Genomic DNA, 25420 nt, shown 5'->3' on the forward strand with positions numbered 1-25420 from the left:
AGGGGAGGGGAGGGAAATATATCCTTGGTGGTGGGGTCTGTTTGGAGGTGGCGGAAATGACGGCGGATGATGCGCTGAACATGGAGATTGGTGGGTGGTAGGTGAGGACCAGTGGGGTTCTGTCCTGGTGGTGGTTGGAGGGGCGGGGCTCAAGGGCGGAGGAGCGGGAAGTGGAAGAGATGCGGTGGAGGGCACGTTGGGGGGGAAATTGCGGTCCTTGAAGAAGGAGGCCATCTGGGTTGTGCGTTTTCAGTACTTTGACCCCATGACCACGAAGGAGCAGCAACGTAGGCCCAAGTCAGTATGTTGTGTTGTTTGAAGGAGAGTTTGCAAATTCTGGTGTTCTCGGTCTGACGCCCTTATCCCTCTCTGTAGAGCTGGTTGCTGTAGAAGGAGCTTCAGTGAATTACGGCAGTGCATCTTCCAGATGGCACACTGGGAGTTGGTTGTGAATGGGTCTCTGATCAAGCAGACTGCTGTGTCCTGAATGATGTCAAACTTCTTGAATATTGTTTGGCCCTCTCCTTGGCAACTACCTAAACACAGCAAGGCCATTTGCAGCCTTGATATTATTTTTCATCCTGGGATGAGCATTCAGTCTTTTAACTGAATATTAGTAACATGGATTGAACGTTCCTTAGTGCAGCTGCTGCTGACTTCCTCATCCCAGCCTTTTATCACCTTTTTTGGATTTGATTCCAATTTCCATGCCCTTACACTCATTGAATTTCATTCATTTACCACGCCCATGCTCACTGACACTAGTAAAGATAAAGCTGCCATGGTCCCAGAGGACCTTATGGTTGCTGTCTCATTAAAGAGAGAGAAAAATGAGTGGTGGTGGTTTAACCTGAGGGCTACCAAGCTTCAAGTGAGGGGAGCAGTTGAGAAGGCAGGACCCTTCAAGGTAACCTTAACCAGTGCGGGAATTTAACCCACACTGCATTGCTCTGCGTGGCAAACCAACTGTCCGGCCACTTGAGCAAACTGACCACACCCTTCTCCTCAACCCCTCCCAAATAATCACTGGCTGTCAGTTAAACAACATTTTGGTTTTTAATACCCTCAAATTTGTTTCCAAATCCTTTCATGACTTTACCTCTCTTGACCATCTACTTCGGCTCCACAACATGTTCAGATATCTTTGCACCTCCAATTCTGGCCTTTTGACCATCAGCAATTTTTCAATTTCTTCACAGATAATGGATGTGCTTTCAGCTGCCTCAGGCTCAAGGTTTGAAATTCCCTTCCGAAACCTTACTGCCCCTTTATCTCTCTCTTCAAGGAACTCATTCCATGTTTCTCTTGGTTAAGCTTTCAATCATGTGCTTTCATATCCTTTTAAAATGGCTTAGTGTCATTTTTTTTGTTCTATGCTTCTGTGAAGTATATTAGGATGATTTATTATGCTCAAACTGCTGTACAAACACAAGTTATTGTTATTCTAACCTCAAGTCTCATTTTGGTCAGCAAAACAAATCCATCTAATGGAGTGAGGTATCCAACTGGAATAGGAATTGTAAAATGCCAAATGACACAAACCATTGTGGTTATGGTGAGAGCTTTATAGTGGAGGTGGAATGCAAGTGAGGCTGTTACAGCCAAGCATCTTAATGGGAAAGATGTCTATAACAATGTCATAACTAAAACCTTTGGGATAACAACAATGACAGTACATCAATCTTATGTTTATAATATAGCAAAATGACAAACTTTGAAAAGTACCACATCAGATTTGATCATCTTGATCATTATCTTTATTGGAGAGGGAGGATGTTTCTGATACTGGACTAACAATCCAGAGGTTGAGTTCAAATCCCACCATTGGAAATGATAACATTTCTATTTAGTAAGTTGGTAATTTGAGACTTCGTACCAGAAAAATGATAATGTAATCTTCTGTTGGAAAGGAAGACTTAACCTGTAGTTTCAGTCCCACACTGAGTTCACTGCTTCAGGTAGCTAAATTCAATCCATATACCAAGGGCAACTTTTTAAAAAAAAGATGATGGGGCCTGACTTCAATCCCCTGGCAGGAATGGTGAATGTCTTCAACAGATCTGATGTGACCTCTGAGATTTGTAAGTAATATGTCCAACCTTACTTTAGGACAGACTGTCCTATCTATTTACCTGTTAATTGAGAACTACTTGTCCAACTGTAAGTCAGCAAACAGAGGAGAAGATCAATCAAATAATAAGTGATTCAGTTTCCAATTTTAAGGAACCAAATACTGAAGGGAAGTAGGGAATTGAGGTGGGATGGAAAGAGATCAAAGAAATTGAAAATTGGGTGCAGTGATAAAGAATGTAATATCCGTCTTCTGGTCAAGAAGAAGAAGAAGGCTTATGTTAGGACAAAATGTGAAAACTCAGGGCACTTGAGGGTTACAAGGAAGTCAGGCAAAACCTAAAAAGAGAGCTCAGAAGAGCCAGGAGGAGACATGAGAAGTTGTTGGCGGATAGGATCAGGGTAAACCCTAAGGCTTTCCACAGGTATGTCAGGCATAAAAGAATGACGAGAGTTAAATTAGGGCCAATCAAGGCTAATAGTGGAAAGTTGTGTGTGGAGTCAGAGGAGATAGGGGAAGTACTAAGTAAACATTTTTCGACAGTGTTCACTATAGAAAATGAAAATGTTGGCGAGGAAGATACAGAGATACTTGCATCTAGACTAGAAGAGATTGAGGTTCACAAGGAAGAGTTATTAGAAATACTACAGAGTGTGAAAGTAGACCAGTCCCCTGGGCCGGATGGGATCTATCCTGGGATCCTCTGGGAAGCAAGGGAAGAGATTGCCGAGCCTTTGGCATTGATCTTCAAATCATCATTGTCTACAGGAATAGTGCCTGAGGACTGGAGGATAGCAAATGTGGTTCCCTTGTTCAAAAAGGGTAGTAGAGACAACCCTGGTAATTACAGACCAGTGAGTCTCACTTCAGTTGTTGGTAAAGTGTTGGAAAAGGTTATAAGAGATAGGATGTGTAACCATCTAGAAAAGAATAATCTGATCAGGGACAGTCAGCACAGTTTTGTGAAGGGTAGGTCGTGCCTAACGAATCTTATTGAGCTTTTTGACAAAGTGACCAAACAGGTAAATGAGAGTAAATCGGTTGATGTGATGTATATGGATTTCAGCAAGGCGTTCGATAAGGTTCCCCACAGTAGGCTATTATACAAAATGTGTAGGAATGGGATTGTGGGAGACATAGCAGTTTGGATCAGTAATTGGCTTGCTGAAAGAAAACAGAGGGTTGTAGTTGATGGAAATTGTTCATCTTGGTGTCCAGTTACTAGCGGCGTACCGCAAGGGTCGGTGTTGGGTCCACTGCTGTTCGACATTTTTATAAACGACCTGGATGAGGGCTTAGAAGGGTGGATTATTAAATTTGCAGACAACACTAAGGTCAGTGGAGTTGTGGATAGTGACGAAGGATGTAGTAGGTTGCAGGGCGACATAGATAGGATGCAGAGCTGGGCTTAGATGTGGCAAATGGAGTTTAATATGGACAAGTGTGAGGTGATACACTTTGAACAGAGTAATCGGAATGCAAAGTACTGGGTTAATGGTAAGATTCTTGGGAGTGCAGATGAGCAGAGAGATCTCAGTGTCCATGTACACAGATCCCTGAAAGTTGCCACCCAGATTGACAGGGTTGTTAAGAAGGCATACAGTGTTTTAGCCTTTATTAATAGAGGGATTAAGTTCCGGAACCAGGAGGTTATGCTGCAGCTGTACAAAGCTCTGGCACGGCCACACTTGGAGGATTGTGTACAGTTCTGGTCACCGCATTATAAGAAGGATGTGAAAGCTTTGGAAAGGGTGCAGAGGAGATTTACGAGGATGTTGCCTGGTATGGAAGGAATGTCTTACGAGGAAAGGCTGAGGGCCTTGAGGCTGTTCTCGTTAGACAGAAGAAGGTTGAGAGGTGACTTAATAGAGACATATAAGATAATCAGAGGGTTAGATAGGGTGGACAGGGAGAGCCTTTTTCCAAGTATGGGGACGGCAAACACGAGGGGACACAACTTTAAAGTGAGGGGAGATAGGTATAAGACAGATATCAGAGGTAGTTTCTTTACTCGGGGAGGAGTAAGGGTATGGAATGCTTTGCCTGCATTGGTAGTAGATTCGCCAAGTTTAAGTGCATTTAAGTCTTCATTGGACAGGCATATGGACGTACATGGAATAGTGTAGGTTAGATGGGCTTCAGATTAGTATGACAGGGCGGCGCAACATCAAGGGCCGAAGGGCCTGTACTGCGCTGTAGTGTTCTATGTTCTATATGATATAAACGTCCCCTTGCGTTTTTGTTCCTGGGATGGTATAGCCATGGGTAAGATCAACATTATTGCTCATCACTAATTGTCTTTAAGAAACTGGAGGTGATTTGGCCCTTTGAACTGCTGCAGTTTAATTGATGTAGCAATATTACTGGCATTATCAATAGTAAACTAAAACTGTTTTCTCTTAAAAATTTAATGAGTACAAACACAGTCACTTGTATTATATTTGAGGTTAGAATGACCAAGTGCAGTCCCTCATGGTCAAGTCTGATTTGCTTCCACACTGAAAGTGAGGTCTTGGATGATTGAGTGGTCCATCTTATGACTGACTGACTGACAGAATCTGTCACAGTTGGTCAGATGGTAGATGTGGAATTGGAAAATAGGAATGTATGGGTTGCTGTCCATGCCTTTCTCTGTGAACAGTTGGTTTCAGCTCATTGTCAGTGATGAGAATCAGTGTACAGTTCTTCCCAGATTTGAATGTTTTTGGGACATTGTTGATAGGGATGTTGTAGTCTTTCAAGGAAGCTCTGAGGGTGTCTGCCCTGCTAGACCTTGCTTGCTGTGTTGAAACTGAGTACAGCGCTTGTTTTGGGACACTCCAATGAGGCGTACAGATGTTGTGGTCTGCCCAGCAGTCTTGTTTGAGCAAGGGCAATGTTTTGATGCTGGGAACATTGGCCTGAGAAATAATACAGACCTTAATATGCCTATCCTGCCAATAAATCTGCCAACAACATCTTTCCTAAGCAGGGAGACCAGAATTAGAAATCTGTTCAATTCTGGTCTCCCTGCTATAGGAAAGTTGTTGTGAAATTTGAAAGGTTGCAGAAAAATTTACAAGGATGTTGCAGGGGTTAGAGAGTTTGGGCTAAAGGGAGAGGCTGAATAAACTGAGCCTATTTTCCCTAAAGCATTGGAGGCTGAGGGGTAACCTTTAGAGGTTTATCAAATCATGAGGGAAATGGATAGGGTAAATAGCTAAGGTCTTTTCCCCAGAATAGGGGAGCCCAAAAATAGAGAGTATAGATTTAAGGTGAGGGGGGAAGATATAAAAGGGGCTTAACTGCCAACGTTTCAAACAGAGGGTAGTTGCATGTATGGAATGAGCTGCCAGAGGAAGTGGTGGAGAATGGTACAATTACAACAGTTTAAAAGACATCTGGATGGGTACATGGTTGGGAAGGGTTTAAAGGGATATGGGCCAAATGCTGACAAATGGGAATAGATTAATTTAAGATATCTGGTCAACATGGACGATTTGGACCGTAGGGTCTGTTACCATGTTGTACAACTCTGACTAAATTTGTAGGTTCTTGTAGATGCAGCACTAACTGTACCTCTCATTGGGTTTGAGGTGCCTGTTGTATTTAGACTATGTTTCTAAGCTATGTAGGAGGGTGAATATCTCAACTACTCTGTAGATCATGGTCATCGTTTGAGGTCCTGGTTGTCACTTTTTCTTTTCTCCTCAGGTGGCTTTGTCATAGTTGTCTGTCCTTGTTAACAGTACGTTCTCAAGGTACAGAAAGCAGTCCACATTGTCCAAGACCTCATGAGTTTTGGTAATTGGGGCCTGTGTGGTGTGACGGGGGCAAGTTGATAGAGGACCCTTATCTTACAAACATTCAATGTTAGGTCATTTCTCTAGTTCGCCTCTGTGAAGGTGGTAATGTTGGCTTAGAACCGGTTTCCAAGTGTGTGCAGACGAAACCATCGTCTGCATGCTGTACTTCAATGATTAGACGAGAATGGGGTTGGAATTGTCCGGGCAGCACATGTTGAACAGGTTCCCATTTGTTCTTTTGATGAGCAGGGAGCTTGGTGAGGATGAGGTGGAGATTGCAACAAGGAAGATTGAGAAGATCATGCATGTGATGTCACAGCTTTGCTTGAACACAATGCAAATGTGTTTTGGATCAGTGGTGGATATGAGGCTTAGGATCACAACTTGCATGTCATTATGGTATACACATAGAATAGAGACAGACTTTGGGGCCAGCTGAAATGGAACAGAATATTTCATAATCCGTCTTTAGTTAACAATGTTAAAGGCCTTTGTGAGGCCAAAGAAGGCTGGGTCCAAGGATTGATGTGTTTCCTGCATTTGTCTTGCAGTTGCCACATGGTATAGACCATGTCTATTGCCCTTCGTGTAAGGAATCCATACTGAGCCTTTGGAAGGAGCCTTTCAGCCACAGGGAAAATGTAATTGAGACAGATTCTTACAATAACTTTCCCTGTGGCCAAAACCAGGACAATTTCTGTGGTTACTACAGACCTGTAATTTTTCTTAAAGATCATCACAGTTATGGCATCTCTGAGCTCCCCTAGCACGTTGCCCTTCTTCCAGATAAAGGAACGCAAGTATGGAAACAGACCCTTCGGTCCACCCAGTGCATGTCAACAAAGTTCCTAAACCAAATGAGTCCCACCTGCCTGCGCTTGCCGCTTTTCCCTCCAAACCTTTCCTATTTACGTACTTATCCAAATGTCTTTTAAACGTTGTAACTGTACCTGCACCCACCACTTTCTCTGACAGTTCATTCCACATACAAATGACTTTCATGTAAAAAAAAAAGTTGCCCCTCATGTCCTCTTTAAATCTTTCTCCTTTCACCTTAAAAATATGCCTTCTAGTTTTTAACTCTCCCACTATTGGGAAAAGATTCTTGTTATTCACCTTATCTTTGCCTCTTATGATTTTATACACCTTTATAAGGTCAACCTCCTACATTTCAGTAAAACAAACTCCCAGCCTTTCCATTCTATTTTTATATCTTAAACTCTCCGTGCCCAGCAATGTTCTGGTAAATCTTTTCCAAACCCTCTCCAGTTTAATAATATCCTTCCTATAACAGGGCAACTAGACCTGTACACCGTAGTTAGGAAAAGGCCTCACCAACATCCTGTACAATCTCAATATAACGTCCCAACTCCTATACTCAAAAGTCTGAACAATGAAGACCACCATGCCAAATGCCACCTTAACCACTCTGTCTACCTTTGATGCAAATTATGTACCTGAACCCTCAGGTCTTTCTATTCTACAACACTACCCAGGGTCCTACCATTAACTGTATAAGTCCTGTCCTCCTTTGATTTTACGTCACATTTTTCCAAATCAAATTCCATCTGCAGCTCCTCAGCCAATTGATTAAGATCCTTTTGTAGTCTTAGATAACCTTCTTCATGTCCACTACACCACCATCTGCAAACTTACTAACCATGCTGCCTATATTCTCATCCAAATCATTTATATAAATGACAAACAAACATAGACCCAGTATCAATCCCTGTGGAACACCGCTGGTCACAGCCCTCCAGTTTGAAAAACAACCATCCACTGCCACCCTCTGTTTCCTACCATAAAGTCAATTTTGTATCAAATTGGCAAGCTCACCCTAAATCCCATGTGATGTAACTTTACTAATTAGTCTATCATGCAGAACCTTGTCAAAGGCTTTACTGAAGTACTGCTCTGCTGTCATCAATCTTTTTGATTACTTCATTAAAAAATTCAGTCAGGTTTGTGAGGGATGATTTCCCATATACAAAACCATGCTGACTATGCCTGATTAGTCCTTGCCTCTCTAAATGCATGTAAATCCTATCTTTCAGAATCACCTCCAACAACTTACCTACCACTGACGTCAGACTCATAGGTCTGTGGTTCCCGGACTTCTCATTACAGCCTTTCTTAAACAATGGCACAACATTAGCCACCATCCAGTCCTCCAGTACTTCACCTGCATTTATAGATTATCCAAGAATTCTGCTAGGGGCCCCATAATTTTCTCCCTAACTTCCCACAACAACTTGATCATTAACCTGATCAGGTCCTGGAGATTTATTTACATTAATGTTTTCTAAGACCTCCAGCACTTCCTCTGATTTTAAACTGATTTTAAAATGTCAATATTTATTTCCCTGTGTTCTCTAGCCTCCATTTCTTTCTCAACAGTAAAAATCTAATGCAAAATATTCATTTAGTATCTCTCCCATCTCCTGAGGTTCAATACAAAGACTACCCTGTTGATCTGTAAGGGGTTCTACTCTCTAGATGCTGTTTTGCTCTTAGTGTACTTGTAGAATCTTTTCAGATTATCTTCAACCTTGTCTACCAAGCCTATCTTATATCCCCTGTTCGCTTTCCTGCTTTCCTTCTTAAGAATACCCCCTACACTCTTTATACTCTTCCAGAGATTCCTTTGATTTCAGGTGTCTGTCTAATATGATTTTTTTCATTCTTGACTGGAACCTCCATTTCTTTATTCATCCTTTGTTCCCTAATCTGACCAGCTTCTTGCCTTTCACTCTAACAGGAACATAATACCTCTGAACTCTCATTATCACTTTTGAAGGCTTCCCACTTGTCAGTCATCCCTTTACCTGCAAACTGTTCACTCCAATCAACTTTTGAAAGGTCTCGTCTCATACCCTTAACATTTGTCTTGCACCAATTAAGAATTTTAACTTTTATAGCAGACTTATCTTTCTCCATTATTGTCTTAACACTAACGGAATTACGATCACTAGTCTCAAGTGTTTCCTGACTAACTCTTCAGTCATTTGCCCTGTTTTATTTCCCAAAGGAAAGCCAAGTTTTTTTCTCCTTCTCTAGTAGGAACATTTACTTATTGATGAAGAAAATTTTCTTGAAGACATTTAAGAAAATCCTCACCATTCAAACCTTTAACACTATGGCAGTCCCAGTCAATGTTTGTAAAATTTAAATCCCTTACTATCACAATCTTATTATTCTTAAATATATTTGAGATCTCTCTGCAAATTTGCTTCTCAATTTCCTGCTGACTGTTGGGAGGCCTATAATACAATCCCATCAAGATGATCTTCCCTTTCATATTTCTAATTTCAACCCATATATTTTCACTAAATAATCCTTCAGATTGTTAGCAGTAGTAATGTTTTTCTGAATCAAAAATGTCACTCCTCCTCCTATCTTTCTATTCTTCCTGTAACAGGCCAATTAGCCTGACCTCAGTTGTTGGTAAGATTTTGGAGTCCATTGTGAAGGATGAGATTTCTGAATACTTGGAAGTGCATGGTAAAATAGGGCAAAGTCAGCATGGCTTCATCAAGGGGAAGTCATGCCTGACAAATCTGTTAGAATTCTTTGAGAAGATAACAAGCAGACTAGACCAAGGAGAGCCCTTATCTACCTGGATTTCCAGAAGGCCTTTGATAAGGTGCTATACAGAAGGCTTCTGAGTAAGATAACAGCCCACGGTGTTCGAGGTCAGATGCAGGCATGGACAGAAGATTGGCTGTCTGGCAGAACAGAGCAGAACAGGGGATAAAAGGGTGTCTCAGGATGAAAGCTGTTGACTAGTAGTGGTCCACAAGGGTCAGTATTGGAACTACAACTTTTCACTTTATACATTAATGATCTGGATGAAAAACTGAGTGAATTCTGGCTAGGTTTGCAGATGATACGAAGGTAGATGGATGGGCAGGTAGTATTGAGGAGGTGGGGAGGCTGTAGAAAGATTTAGACAGGTTAGGAGAGTGGACAAAGAAGTAGCAGATGAAATACAATGTGGGCAAGTGTGATGTCATGCACTTTGGTAGGAAGAATAGAGACATGGACTGTTTTCTAAATGGGGAGAAAATTCAGAAATCTGAAGTGCAAAGGGACTTGCGAGTCCTAGTCCAGTTTTCCCTTTAAGGTAAACTTGCAGATTGAGTCAGTAGTTAGGAAGGCAAGTACAATGTTGACATTCATCTCGAGAGGACTACAATATAAAAACAGGGGTGTACTTCTGAGGCTTTATAAATCTCTGGTCAGACCACATTTAAAGCGCGGTGAGCAATTTTGGGCCTCATTTCTCAGGAAAGATGAATTGGAGTGGGTCCAGACGAGGTTCACGAGAATGATCTTAGGAATGAAAGGTGTAACATATGAGGAATGTTTGAGGACTCTGGGACTAGATTGAATTATCGAAGGATGAGAGGGGATCTGATTGAAACTTATAGATTACTGACTGGCCTGGACAGAATGGATGTTGGGAAAATATTTCTGTTGGCAGGGGAGACGAGGACCTGAGGGCACAGTTGAAGAGAAAAGAGATGACCCTTTAGAACGGAGATGAGGAGAAACCTATTCAGCCAGACAGTGGTGAATCTGTGGAATTCATTGCCACAGAAAACCATGGAGGCCAGGTCATTGAGCATATTTAAAACAGAGATAGATAAATTCTTGATTGCCAAGGTGATCAAAGGTTACATGGAGAAAGGTTTTTCCATCCCACTTTCCCCCTATCAGCCATCATTGAATGGTGGAGCAGACTTGATGGGCCGAATAGCCTAATTTCTGCTCCTATGGCTTATGGTCTATCTAAAACTTGGAAAATTGAGCTGCCAGTCCTGTCCTTCTCTCAGCCAAGTTTCTGTAATGTCTGTGACATCCCAGTCTCCTGTTCCCTTACGTGCCCTGAGTTCATCTGCCTTACCTGTACAGCCTCTTGCATTGAAATAAATGCAGTTTAATTCTTCAGAGTTACTTCATTTTCTGACTTGCTCTTGTCTGTCTTTTCTAATTAACTTGCTCTTTTCTGAATCAGATACATCCTCATTTTTCTTTCCATTTTCACAGTTCCTTAGGAAGGCACCTCCCACAAGGTTTACAGGCTCCTGAATTAGAACTAGCAAATCTCCCTGTCAGGATATTAGACCCTTTCCAGGTCAGGTGAAACGATTGCTTTGATTTATTGTTTTGCGAGCAGTACAGGCAGATCAGAGCAAACGAGAATATAGAGATCAAAGGGTACTTAGAAAGAGCGAGGCATACAAGGTCCACAGCAAAGGAGATGAAGAAAACAAAATCAACATTATTTGAAGTTAGAGAGGTCCATTCATCAGTCTAATAATGGCTGGGAAGAAGCTGTTCCTGAACCTGTTGGTGCATATGTTCAAGCTTCTGTATCTTCTGCCTGACAGAGGGCATTACCAGGGTGGGAGGAGTCTTTGATATTGGCAGCCTTTCAGCAGCAACAAGAAGTTTAAAGGGAATCCATGGATGGGAGGGTGGATTCCATGATGGTCAGGGCTGTGCACACAATGTTCTGTAGTTTTGTACAGTCCTTAGCAGAGCAGTTGCCATACTAGGCCATTATGCACATGGACAGTATGCTTTCTGTGGTGCATCTGCAAAAGTTGCTGAGGGTCCTTATGGACATTCCAAATTTCCTGAGCCGCCTGAGGAAGAAGCATTTTTGTGCCTCCTTGATCGTTGCATCTACATGGGAAGTCCTGGGCAGGTTGTTGGTGATCTCCACTCTGAGAAACTTGACGGTCTCAGCCATTTTCTCAGCTCTGATGTACATGGAGGCATATCCTCCTCCTTTCTTCCTGAAGTTGATGATCAGTTCTTTTGATTTGCCAACATTGAGAGCGAGTTTCATTGCGCCATGACATCACACCCTCTGTCTCCTTCCTGTATTCTGACACATCATTGTTGGATATCTGTCCTAACTCAGTGGTGTCATCAGCAAACTTAATCATTCGGAATTTGGCTACACAGTTGTGGGTGTAGCAGGAGTACAGTAGGGAGGCTAAGAACGCGTCCTTGGTCTGCTCCAGTTGTGAGGATTATAGTGGAGGAGATGCTGTTGTCTATCTTCACTGATTGCCGTCTGTGGGTCATGAAGCCAAGGAGCCAGTTACAGAGGGTGGAGCTGTGACCTCGGTCTCAGAGTTTTGAGATCAGTCTGTAGGGGATGATGGTGTTGAAGGCGGAGCTGTAGTCAATGAGTAGGAGTCTGTTGTAGGTGTTCTTGTTGTCCAGATGTTCCAGGGATGAGTATACGGCATGGGAAATGGCATTTGCATTGGACCTGTAGGCAAATTGCAGGGGATCAAGGCAAACTGGGAGGCTGGAGTTCATGACCAGACTCTCGAAGCACTTCATAATTATGGAGCCATTGGGCGGTAGTCATTATGGTATCTTTCATGTGCTTTCTTGAGTACTGGGATGGTGATGGTCTTATTGAAGCTGTTAGGGACTTTGACCTGTAGGAGGGAGAGCTTGATGATATCAGTGAATACCTCCTCCAGCTGGTCTGCGTAGGATCTATGTGCTCAGCCAGGGATCCCAGCCAGGCCTGTCGCCTTCCTTGGCTTGTTTCCCAGAAAGACCGAACTGCCGTTTGCAGCAATGACAGTGGACACCGCTGTGTCCAGGCACTCAGGGCTGGTGACACCGCGCCGCTGGTAGTCTGCTCAAATTTAACAGAGAAAGTATCGAGTGCATCAGCAAGGAATGTGTTTTGATCTGCTATCTTTCTCCGCTTCATTTTGAATCCCATTATGTTGTTTAGACCTCACCCCAGGTGGCTTGTGTCTATATGGTTGGTTTGGGCCTCTAACTTGGTCTAGTACTGCCTCTTGGCATCTCTGGAACTGTGGTAATGTAATCACTGTTAGTGTGTTCCTCTGCTGTGTTTTAGTGCTTCACTGGGAATTCCATCTGCTCCATGTTCTTTCACTATCAAATGGCCTTTCCTACCTCCTGTTGTTAGGTTGTGCTAAGGTATTGTATGTAGCATGCTGCAGAATGGACTCAGTGTCTTCAGCCTGAGTGTCAGTGTTTCTTAAGGAGATCCTCAAAGTGCTTCTTCCAGGGGACTCCAACTGCCTCTCTGTCTCTGAGCACCTTTCCATTTTTGGTCGGCAGTAGAGTGGGGTCCTGTGGCTATAGTTAGTCTTCACTGTGCTAAAGAAAGCATGCATGTACTGGAATTGCTGGATCTACTGAGGTGCTTTCTCCAACATCTGTTTTTGGATTTTATTTTTGTGTGTCCGTGACCTTCAGCCATCTAGACAGCTGCTTGTGGTTCTCACGTTGTGGTGTTCTTTCATGTTCAGAAATGGTTGGCTCTTGAGGCCTGTCAGCTCCTGAATCTTCTAGTTATCCTCATCAAACCACTCTTGGTGTTTCATGATCAAGTGACCAAACATCCCTTCACGGGTGCTAATAATGGAGTCTTGGAGGGCAGACTCTGGATCACTGGGAATCATCAGGTTGGCAGTGAAGCACTGGTTCATTAGGGCTTTGAGCACTTCAGCGTTATTAATCCTGATGACAGACCAAATTAGCTAATATTTCATCCAGCATTGATCCAATTCAGGCCCAGGTGATATGTACACCTTTGTTCATTTGATACCTGTGCATGGTGAGGGTATTTCCATGAGGCCTTGTACTCCTCTTTCTGACACAAAGAAAGTCCTGGTTATGATAAGGCCATGTTCTAAGCCATTTGTCAGGAGTAGGGTATCATTGCTGTTGCAGATTATTCCTCCTCAGAAGTTTATTGTCCTTTTGGTTCAAAGGTTATCAAGAAGGATCAGTTTGCTGCCCGTTCGGTCTCAGGCTAGGGGCAGTTCGGAGTTGCTGCAGCATTCCTCTTTAGATTCCTCTGTAGCATCCAAGTTGGGGGCATACATGCTGAAGACCATAGCTCACTGGTTCTGGGCAAGAATTAGTCAAATGGTCATGAAGCAGTTGTTTATCCACTAAGGGGAATCTCTAAGATGGCCATCTGGTCCATTTTAAATGGTGAAGCCAGCCGGTTGAGGTAACACTCTTCATTGGTTTACCTTTTCAGAAGAATGTGTAACCGCCACCTTGTTCCTTGAGCTGGTCTTCCCCTGCCTGCCAGATCTCCTTTTTTTAAAGGACATAAGTGTCAACACCAAAACATCTAACCTCCCAGGCAATGATAGTAGACCATTCCAATCTGTCGCAGTTGGGGCTATCCATAAGCATCCTGATGTTCTAAATTCTGAACTTGATTTTGAGGGATGAAAGATTACTGTGTGTGAATTAAGAACATAACAAAGAACAAAGAAAATTACAGCACAGGAACAGGCACTTTGGCCCTCCAAGCCTGCGCCAATTACTTCAATGTTGGGTGGCCATTGTATACCAGCTCGCACACCGGGTTGGCCTTATATTGTGGCAAGTATGTCTAAGACGATTGAAGACCGTCTCTGCTGTGTGAGCCTAAGATATACAAACATACATTCCTCAATATTAATAAAAAAAACATTGTCCCAAAAGCAACTAAATAAATTAGAAATAAAATTTAAATGTAACAGGAAGGGGAAGTCTCATGTTAGTTTGGACTGAACTGAGATAATAATCAGTATTGACAGTTCCGGCTAGACTAATTATTGTGAGAAAGATTCCTCTTCAGTCTTTGAATCTGCAGTCAGCTTCCTGCAGGTGAGTATGGAAGTCAGCCAGAAGAATCTACTTTTCATTGAGCCATTGCAACACAGAGGAAGCTTTTGGGCCACCGTATGTCTTGTGGGGGTAGGCTGAGCCAGAAAACAAAGAACGGCCTACAGCCTGGAGTTTTCTAGCGTGCAGGAAACAGTACGATTCTTAGGTGGCCTGAGTGTGGGGCTGCTCTCCTTGCTCAACTAGACCTGAAGCCTGGGCCTCATTCACCCACACTGTTCCAACCATTTGAAACTGCAGCAAGGACCCCACACAGAGTTCTAGAATCCCTACAGTGTGGAAATAGGCCATTCAGCCCATTGAGTCCACACCAACCCTCTGAAGAGCATCCAACCCAGACCCACCCTCCTACCCTACCCTATCTCAATAACCCTGTATTTCCCATGGACAATTCACCTAGTCTACACATCTTTGGATGATGGGAGGAAATCGGAGCACCCAGAGGAAACCCACACAGACACTGGGAGAATGTGCAAACCCCTACACAGACCTGAGGGGGTGGAATTGAATCCGTGGCCCTGCCACTGTGAGGCAGCAGTGCTAACCACTGAGCCACTGTGCTGTTCATGGGCACTGTGCCCATGTATTCATTTTGTTTCAAAGCTGGATGCATCACCCACAAGCTTTACAGTAGATTAAACAGATCTTTCACAGGTTATTAATCCCTAATACAAGGAGCAAGAAATCAGCCAGCTGCGTGTGGAGTATATTTAGCCATAAGAGTTTGGAGAGCTGAATAGACTTCACAAGAAGGGGTAAAGTCATGTACAACTATAGGCCGAACCACTGAAGTTAAACTTTATATACTCTTTATACTCATATACTTTACTCTCCCAGATCACATTTAACGTTCTCCTCCACCTCCTTTAAGCTCCTCCTTAAAATCCACCTCCATATCCATAACTTTTAGACTTGACTATTCCTCGGGACCGAATTGAGCTGTTGAAGTATATGATAATGAACCATTCGGGTATGTTGTGATAAGCTATGGCATTACTTAATTCTTTCACAGCAGACATTTTATTTTCCCAGAACATGTAGGGTACAGCTCGATGAACTCTGAAAATTACACTCCGACTTTGAAAAGACAGGCTGATGAATAACTTCACAAAGTAACTGCTGTTATGTGAGAGTTCCTTCAAGCCTGAAATGCTTTAGTATGTAATGGTTTTAACTAGAAAAGACTTCTTGAGTAAACAATTTGATGTCTATTGCGTCAGTGCCGTTTACAAATGACATGAATGTAACCTTTATAACGACAGAGACTGGTAGGAATATACTAGTCCCAGGTATGTCTCCTATAACGTCCTCCTTTACTCTGTTCAGGGCTCTTTGATATAACCACAGTGTGTGGTGCTCACTCCACTCAAAGTTTTAACCCTTCCACATACAACAATGGAAGCTAATGAATTTAAATTGCTATCTATTAACTTCAAAAATGGCTGCTAATCAAGCATTCTCGAAAGTATGGCAGATAATATCTGTATTTCAAGTGAACAGTTTGACTTTTTCCCCTAATCCTAGTTGCATTATATCCATTAAATGTTACATTATTGCATCAAGTTAGGCAAGAATGATTACATCAGAAGTCACATGACACCAGGTTCTAGTCCAACAGGTTTATTTGAAATCACAAGCTTTCACCAGGTGATGGAGTAGCACTCCAAAAACTTGTGGTTACAAATAAACCTGTTGGACTATAACCTGGAGTCATGTGACTTCTGACTTTGTACAACCCAGTCTAACACCAGCACCTCCACATCAGGGATGATTGCAATCAAGGGTTTTTTTTGCTGTCCCTTGTGGATTAAGCAAAATCTGATTATATTTAATCTTAGTAAGTACCGTGAGATTGATCTCCGAATTACTGGCATTTATTCACATGAGCATGCTCACATGCAAGCTTTTGCAAAGATCCAACGGTCAGAAATGGGAAAGCTGCAACACATCTCGTGATTTCATAGTGAATCAATTCACTTCCAAGCTCTGACTTTGTAAATGCTTTTACTTCCTATCATTTGTGAGAATTTCTGATTGACTAGGAATTACACTGAATCCGATTGCCCTCTGAGTTTCAGCAATGCAAGGCCAGAGATTATAGGCCAGGAAATCCAAAGAAATAAATTCAAGATAAAGTGATGTAAATCCCTAAGTGGGTTCATGTCACCCAAGCACTTGCTCAAAATCATTTGAAATATTAAGTTGGTTTTAAAATCTAACATTCTTATTTCTGATTTTACAGCCTGATGGATCTAGCACGAGAAATGATTCGCGAGTCTCTACCAATCAAATGCTTGGAAGCTGTGATTTTAGGGATGTATCCTTTCCTTCGCAGAAACATTGAAAAATAAGTTAGAAAATTTGTCTGAAGAATAATCACATTGGACTCCAAGCATTAACTCTGTTTCCATAGTTACTGCCAGACCTGCTGAGTTTCTGCACACTTGCTGTTTTTAGTTAAGATCTCCCACATCCGCAGTATTTTGCATTTATTTGATTTTATTTATTATTATTATTGTCCCATGTACTGAGATAGTGTTTTGCGTACTAACCAGATGAATCATACCTTACATAAGTACATCAGGGTTATAGAACATAAGATAGTGTTGCAGCTACAGTAAGGTTGAAGAGAAAGATCAATTCTAATATACGAAGGGTCCATGTGTAAGTCTGATAACAGCAGGGAAGAAGCTGTCCTTAAACCTATTAGTATGTATTTTCAAAGTTTTGTTTCTTCTGCCCAAAGGAAGATAGTGAAAGAGTGTATAACTAGGGTGGGAGGAGTCTTTGATTATGTTGGCTGATTTCCCGAGGCAGTGGGAAGTATAGACTGGATGGAAGACTGGTTTTCATAATGGACTGGGCTGCGGTCACAACTCTGTAATTTCTTAGTCTTGGGCAGAGCAGCTGCCACAGTTTGACGCTTCTGGATAGGATGCTTTCTATGGTGCATCTATAAAAGTTGGTAAGAGTCATGTGGACTTGCTGCATTTCTTTAGCTTTCTGAGAAAGTAGAGATGTTGATGTGCTTTCTTGATTGTGTGTTGATGTTGATGGACCAGGACAGAGTGTTGGTGATATTTAATCTGAGGAACCTGACGCTGTCAACCATCTCCATTTCAGCCCCATTGATACCCACAGGAGCAGGTCCTCCACTCTGCTTCCTGAAGTCGATGACCGGCTCCTTCATTTTACCGATTTTGAGGGAGGAATTGTTGCCTTTACACCAAGCCACTAAGCTGTCTAACTCTTTCCTGGATTCTGTCTTGTCATTGCTTGACATCCATCTCACTATGGTGGTGTCATCAGCAAATTTGTAAATGGAGTTAGAACTGAATTTGGCCACACAGTCGTGAGCGTATAAGGAGCATTGTAATGGGCTGAGTATGCAGCCTTGCAGGGCACTAGTGTTGAGGATTATTGTGGAGGAGGTGCTGTCGCCTATTCTTATTGATTATAACCTGTGGGTCACGATGTCAAGGATCCATTTGTAGAGCAGGGGAGCAGAGTCCTAGGTCTTGTAGTTTGGAAATGAATTTAGTTGAAATTATGGTTTTGAAGGTGGAGCTAAAGTCAATAAATAGGAGTCTGAAATGGGTGTCCTTGTTATCCAGGTATTACAGGGACAAGTGTAGGACTAAGAAGATGACATCTGTGGACCTATTGTGACGATATTTATGCAGAAAATTCAAATTTATTGTCACAAGGAGGGCACGAGGACCCCAAATGGCTTGATGCAATTCTAGGCACATTTCTACTCACAACAAATAGTGCAAAGGTAAGGAAGTGAGTTCCGGGCATCCACCATACTCTTTGTTGGATATAAAAACAGCGATGACATTGAAGATCCTCTGAGGTGAGCTGGGGTTAGTTAGTTTAGTTTTAATTTGTTATAAAGCTGCAAAGTTTGGACATGTTTTTGGAGATTTTATTGTTTGATCTTAAGCCTCCAATTACATCCTGCTTTGTACAGATTCAATCATTTGAAATGCTTGGTGTACTCATTTTACATTGGCTTGTCATTGTAGACTGCCAATACAGCATCCACCCAAGGCCTAATGCCATTGCTATACCCCAGCCCACAGGTGAGTGACAATGAGAAGTAACCTCAGGGGAGGGCCCTTTATCACAGTGTCAGATCCTTCATTTCAGGCACAGAGTGCCTTTAAGTGAAAGCCATCATCTGGGAGAGCACAAGCAACTCTGCACAAGTTTATTTATCGTGCTCCCCAGAAGGCAAACACTCTGTTCACTGCTGGTTAATACCAGCAGGAGGATAAGGCTTTTTGAGTGAGTATTATTTGTTCACTTAAGGGCTTCAGTTAGAGTAGGAAGATTATGCATGAGCTTTCCCATCAGAGAATCCCTACAGTGCGGAAAGGAGAGGATCCACACCCAATACCCTCTGATCTTATTAAATGGCCCTCTGTTGCCAAACGCATCATAGGGGAGCGCATAAAATTCTGCCATCAATATCCTAAAGTCCTGGTGAAGGCATAGTCCTGTGATTTTCCTTAATTTTTGTGATCAGTTACCTCACCAACAATATGCCTGGAGTAGAGAGGTTTCCCATTAGCTTCAAAACTGAATTCTCAGGGAATTACTTCCGCCACATAGTGCTTGGAATCCACTATTCTGGACGCTTTGGAACACTGGGCATGAGTCGACGTGAGGACTTGATGTTCAAACCCCCAGTGTGCAGAACTTTAATTGATCTCATCTCAGAGTTCGAGAGTTCCTACAGAAAATGCTGGCATACGCTGAAGAAAGTCAAGATTGGACAGTATGTGTCCCATGACCCCCACAGTGTGGAACAGATTGAGTGGAAGCATTCAGTCCTTGACATAGAAAAGCTAAGTCGTGAGGAACTGCGCAAGGAGCTGGAGAGGCATACTCGGGACATGCGACTAAAGGTAAGGAACTGGCTGAGAATCCCCGTCAGATGCTGCCCACTCTAAATATGGAGTGTGTGATTATTGGGAAGAGTGTCTTCTTTAACCAATCCTGGAATTATGGCCATGTTATGGCTTGGAAGCCAAATAACAGACTCCTTAGGTTATTGGAGATTGTAGGGAAGTGGAGTGGACTTCCAGCCACCAAGTAGTGGGCGGCACGGTGGCACAGTGGTTAGCACTGCTGCCTCACAGCGTCAGAGACCCGGGTTCAATTCCCGCCTCAGGCGACTGACTGTGTGGAATTTGCACATTCTCCCCGTGTCTGCGTGGGTTTCCTCCGGGTGCTCCGGTTTCCTCCCACAGTCCAAAGATGTGCAGGTTAGGTGAATTGGCCGTGCTAAATTGCCTGTAGTGTTAGGTAAGGGGTAAGTGTAAGGGTATGGGTGGGTTGCGCTTCGGCGGATCGGTGTGGACTTGTTGGGCTGAAGGGCCTGTTTCCACACTGTAAGTAATCTAATCTAAAAAAAAGTAGTGAGGGGAAAGTATACAACTCTGGAGAAGCTGATTATGTTAATAGGAAAAAAAGAATAAAGGTCTAAAAGCCTACACCGTTCTTTTAACGGTGTTTATTGATCCAGTTTCAGAGTTCAAGACATTTTGCTCTTCATAATCATGCTTAGTTGATACAGACAGAGAAGCCTACTGTCAAATACTATCTCTAATCCCCTCATTGATGCCAAGACATCAGATTTGGGAAGAGAGAGGTGATCCTGAGAGAGGAGATGCATGATAAAAAAAATGGATATTGTGTAATTACTGCCAGGCTTTACAATAGTGGGAAGTTCCATTTTAAGCCTGGAAAGTCAAGAAGTCAATTCTGTGATAATGACATACCTCATTTCTTCTGTCCTCCACTACCCCTGTCCCACCCATTTGTCTCAGGTTATGAAGGGAACAACCGCACCATCATCCCCCACCCGTGACAGGAAGAAGGATTCATCATCACCCCATCGCAGTCAGTCAAGCCCGCATCGCAGGAATGGCCACAGTGAGAGACGGTAAGAGTCCTCCATTGTCTACCTGCAGCAGAACAAGCCTAATTCCTGAATTAAGCACAATTTGATTTGATTTATTATTGTCAAAGTGACAAGTATTGTTTTGCATGCTAACCAGACAAATCATACCTTACACATGTACATCAGCGTAATGGAGAATATAATGTTACAGCTATAGAGAAGGTGCAGAGAGACATCAGTACTAATACATGAGAGTTCCATTCATAAGTCTGATAACTGCAGGGAAGAAGCCGTTCTTAAATCTGTTGTATGTGTTTTCTGACGTTTGTATTTTCTGCCAACCCAACCTTCAAATCTACATGATTAAACCTGTTGCTGAAGTGTTTCTCATCTTCATACTAAAACAGGAATCAAAAGCCAGTCTGCTTTCCAAAAATAGTTGATTTCTGTCTTTTAGTTCATACAGTGGTTTGCTTTTATCCTTTCTAATCCACCCCGATTACTGGAGAAAACCAGCCTTTTCTTTATAAAAACACTTAAGGAATTCCTAAACACAGTTGTACTGAAAGTGGTTGTTTACATTCAAAGTCATAGAAATGTACAGCACAGAAACAGACCCTTCCATCCAACTCATTCATGCTGACCAGATATCCAAAGTAAATCTAATCCCATTTGCCAGCATTTGGCCTATATCCCTCTATTCATACACCCATCTAGATCCTTTTAAATATTGTAATTGTACCAGTCTTCACCACTTCCTCTTACAGCTCATTCCATACATAGCACCACCCTCTGTGTGAAAAAGTTGCCCCTTAGGTCCCTTTTAAATCTTACCCCTCTCACCTAAAACCAATGTCCGCTAGTTCTGGACTCCCCTACCCTGGGGAAACCTTGTCTATTTACCCTATCCATACGCCTTGTGATTTTGTAAACCTCTATAAGGTCACCCCTCAGCCTCTGCGCTCCAGGGAAAACAGCCCCAGCCGATTCCGCTTCTCCTTATAGCTCAAACCCTCCAACCCTGACAACATCCTTGTAAATCTTTTCTGAACCCTTTCAAGTTTCACAACATCCTTCCTATAGTAGGGAGACCAGAATTGCACGCAATATTCCAACAGTGGCCTAACCAGTGTCCTGTACAGCCGCAACATGACCTCCCAACTCCTGTACTCAACACTCTGACCAATAAAGGAAAGCATACCAAACGCCGCCTTCACTATCCTATCTACCTGTGACTCCACTTTCAAGGAGCTATGAACCTGCACTCCAAGATCTCTTTGTTCAGCAACACTCCCCAGCACCTTACCATTACATGTATAAGTCCTGCCCTGATTTGCCTTACTAAGATGCAGTGCCTCAAATTTATCTAAATTAAACTCCATCTGCCACTCCTTGACCCATCTGATCAAGATCCTGTTGTACTCTAAGATAACCTTTTTTGCTGTCCACTACACTTACTAAAATGCAGTGCCTCACATGTATCTAAATTAAACTCCATCTGCCACTCCTTGACCCATCTGATCAAGATCCTGTTGTACTCTAAGATAACCTTTTTTGCTGTCCACTACACCTCCAATTTTGGTATCATCTGCAAACTTACTAATTATACCTCCTATGTTCACATCCAAATCATTTATATAAATGACAAAAAACAGGGTAGTTTTCTAGTGTCACTCAAGGGTATAAACTCTTGTGGCAGGGGTTGGGAACCAGAGCAGTAGGTCAGCAAGTGAAATGACCAAAGAGGAGTTAGAGACTAAGGCCAGTCAAAGGATTTGGAGGCTTTGGAAAGAGTACAGGAAAGGTTTATCAGGATGTTGTCTGGGTTGGAGAGTGTTAGCTACAAGGACAGATTGGACAAACTTAATTTGCTTTTACTTGAATGTCAAAGGCTTGGGCACAATCTGCTAGAAGTTTACAAAATGATGACAGGCATGGACAGAATGGATAGTTGGGAGTCTTTTTTTTCCAGGGTGAAACTTGAAAGGGTTCCAAAAAGATTTACAAGGATGTTGCCAGGGTTGGAGGATTTGAACTATAGGGAGAGGTTGAATAGACTAGGGCTGTTTTCCCTGGAGCGTCAGAGGCTGAGGGGTGATCTTATAAAATCATGAGGGGCGTGGATAGGATAAATTGACAAAGTTTTTCCTTTGAGGTGAGAGGGTCCAGAACTAGCGCACATAGGTTTAGGGTGAGAGGGGAAAGATATAAAAGAGACCTAAGGGGCAACTTTTTCATGCAGAAGGAGGTATGTGTATGGAATGAACTGCAGAGGAAGTGGTGGAGGCTGGTACAATTGCAACATTTAAGATGCATTTGGATGGGTATATGAATAGGAAGGGTTTGGAGGGATATGGGCTGGGTGTTGCCAGGCAGGACTAGATTGGGTTAGGATATCTGGTCTGCATAGACAAGTTGGACCAGAGGGTCTGTTTCTGTGCTGTATATCTCTATGAATCTAATTACTAGGAAACATAGGTTAAGGTATAGAAGGAAGGTTTAAAGGAAATATAAGAGGCAAGTTTTTTTTTGCATAGCGGGTGTTAAGTGCTTGGAACGAACTACCAGAGGAGGTGATAGAAGCAGACACAATAGCAGCATTTAAGAGGCATCTTGATACATACGTGATCATGCAGTGTAGAGAGATATGGAGCATGTATAGTTTATTAGTTTAGAAAGTCAGTATGTGTCCGTGCAATCTTGGTGGGTCTGTTCCTGTGCTATACTGTTTTTTGTTCTTTGTATTTGTTGTTAACACATCTGCACCAGTCAATTTAGTCATCGTTATACAGTTATAGAAGAATTGCAATGGTTTAAAAAAAAATTTTAAAAAAGTTCATGCAACTTTCAACTTGGCAGAAATATTATGACATATTGCCAGCTAATCAAACTTATGCTCCTTATGAACTAAGCAGAAAGATGGCCAACACCACAAGCCTCTCAGATATGAATAGTGTTTTTTAAGGCCAAGAGGTGTTTGTCTGCTGGAAATGATTGTATTTTCAAATAGTTCTTCATTGGCTGATGGACCACACAATGTTGCAAGATGACTTCAACCCTCTTTGCTGTCATTGCTTGGCCATGGCCTTGAAAGGTTCATTCAGTGTGAAAACTGTTTCCATCTTCAGCACTGACATGAGAACCAGTTGCAACATCTTTGCCTTAACATTAGAACTCCTCGAATTTTACTGTTGGTTAGTAAAGATGTGTGACTGTAATTTTGGATGCATGCCTCAAATCATTGAAGGTGGCAGGAGAGTGGTGATAGCAGAAAATAAAGCATACAGTGTTCTCAGTTTTATGAACAGGGACAGGAGCAAGAAGGTAATGTTAAATTTGTACAAGGGACTCTGCATGATGGCAGCAATCCAGTAGAACTGCCGTGGATGGCTCTGCATAACAGCCAAGGCATATTGGTGTTTTTTGCCATCCCAGGCCAAATCCTATGAGAGGGTTAATTTAAAGAAATGCATATTTGTTAATATTTGGGAGTGGGAAGGATGCCAAAGGAAAAAGGAGCAAGCAAACAGCAGCAGGGAGGCCACTTCCCTGCATCACCAACCACACCAGAGACTGCAGCAGCGGCCTCTTCCGAGAGACTTAACGGACTCGCAGGAATTGGCGGCGGTGATGGCGAGACTTAACATGAAGGATGAGGCTGCGATCAAGGAGATCCGTGTCCGGATCCAACCCATCACGTCCATGCTGCAAAAGCACAAACAGGAGCTCCCAAAGCTTCAGGGCGTGGATGGAGAAGATGGAGGGTCAAACCATGGCCTCTGAAGTGACAATCGGGTCCTCGTCCGGATGGATCCAGGCCCTGGACCAGCGAGTGCAGGCTTTGCGAGATCTGATCACGACCTCGAAAATCTAGGTCGATGGATGAACCTACGGGTTATTGGGTTCCTGGAGGGTGAAGAAGGTGGACAGCCAGTCAGCTTCTTTGAAAACTGGCTGCCGTAGTTCCTGGGCCTTCGAATAGAGTCTAGCCGGCTGCAGATTGAAAGGGTCTATTGGGTGGTGGTGTGCAGGTTCTGGCCGGTACAGTGCTCCCACCCGGTCCTAGTGCACATCCTCACATACAGGGGTAAGCAAAGAGTGATAGGCACTGAGGAAAGACCCACAGGCACTGCTGCACAAGGGGTCAAAATTATGTTTTTTCAAGATTTCTCGGCAGCTGTAATTAGAAAGAGGAAGTCCTTCGATGAAGTTAAGAGGCTGAGGAACCTGGGCATTCAGGACTCCATGAGGTACCTGGCGGAGTCTCATTTCAACCATGAGGATTCAGTTTATACATTTGACTCAGTGGATAAAACCAAGACGTTTGAAATAGTCTGGTTGATCTGAAGAATATGATTAATGTTCGTCCTCTCTTCCTTCTTTCCCTGTTCCCCTTTTTTTTCTCTTTCCCTAATAATTTTACTTTTTTTAAAAAAATCTTGGAATATGTTGTTCCTATTGTATTTTTATAATTGGATTTTATCATGGGGAATTTTATGGGTGCCCTTTGTTGTTTTCCTCTTTTGTTTGTTCTTTTTCTCTTTTAGTCATAATTGGGGTTGACATTGAGCCGGGAATGGGAGGAGTGCTTATCCTGACTTTGTCTTCTTTTGTTGATTTAAGGATCATCTCCTTGTTTATTTTTGCCTAAGGCCGGACACAATCCGGGCTTAAGGGGGGGATGGATGGGTAGGGTGAGTGCCCCCTATGGACAGGGGGGAGAGTCTCCCCTTCAAGGTTTTACAGTTAGTTTTTTATGTAGTTTTTTTGGTAGCAATAATCGTTTGTAGTTATGTTAAAGATGCCACATTGGTTATATAGAATTAATTTAGATCAGCCATGCCATGGCAGGATGTGCTCTGACTGAATGCTTGCTCCTCTCCAACTGTTCAAGTTGGGGAATATTTCTGTTGTGGCTGGATAGGACATTGGTTAGGCCACTGTTGGAATATTGTG

At 42.7% G+C, this 25420-nt stretch overlaps 1 protein-coding gene across 2 annotated transcripts in view; it reads left to right on the forward strand.

Moving 5' to 3' along the window:
• Positions 1–25420, forward strand: part of vash1 (vasohibin 1) — a 56845-nt gene that overhangs the window by 25679 nt on the left and 5746 nt on the right. For both annotated transcript variants that reach the window (XR_006313283.1, XM_043701491.1), the window contains exons 4-6: positions 16796–16870; positions 19085–19466; positions 20391–20506. Coding sequence is in view for 1 of the 2 variants with exons in the window: in XM_043701491.1 (XP_043557426.1) it covers positions 16796–16870; positions 19085–19466; positions 20391–20506 (573 nt within the window). In the remaining variant the exon portion in view is untranslated. The remainder of the gene's footprint in view (positions 1–16795; positions 16871–19084; positions 19467–20390; positions 20507–25420) is intronic.

The sequence above is a fragment of the Chiloscyllium plagiosum genome, chromosome 12 (genome assembly GCF_004010195.1).
Source record: "Chiloscyllium plagiosum isolate BGI_BamShark_2017 chromosome 12, ASM401019v2, whole genome shotgun sequence".
Lineage (NCBI taxonomy): Eukaryota > Metazoa > Chordata > Chondrichthyes > Orectolobiformes > Hemiscylliidae > Chiloscyllium > Chiloscyllium plagiosum.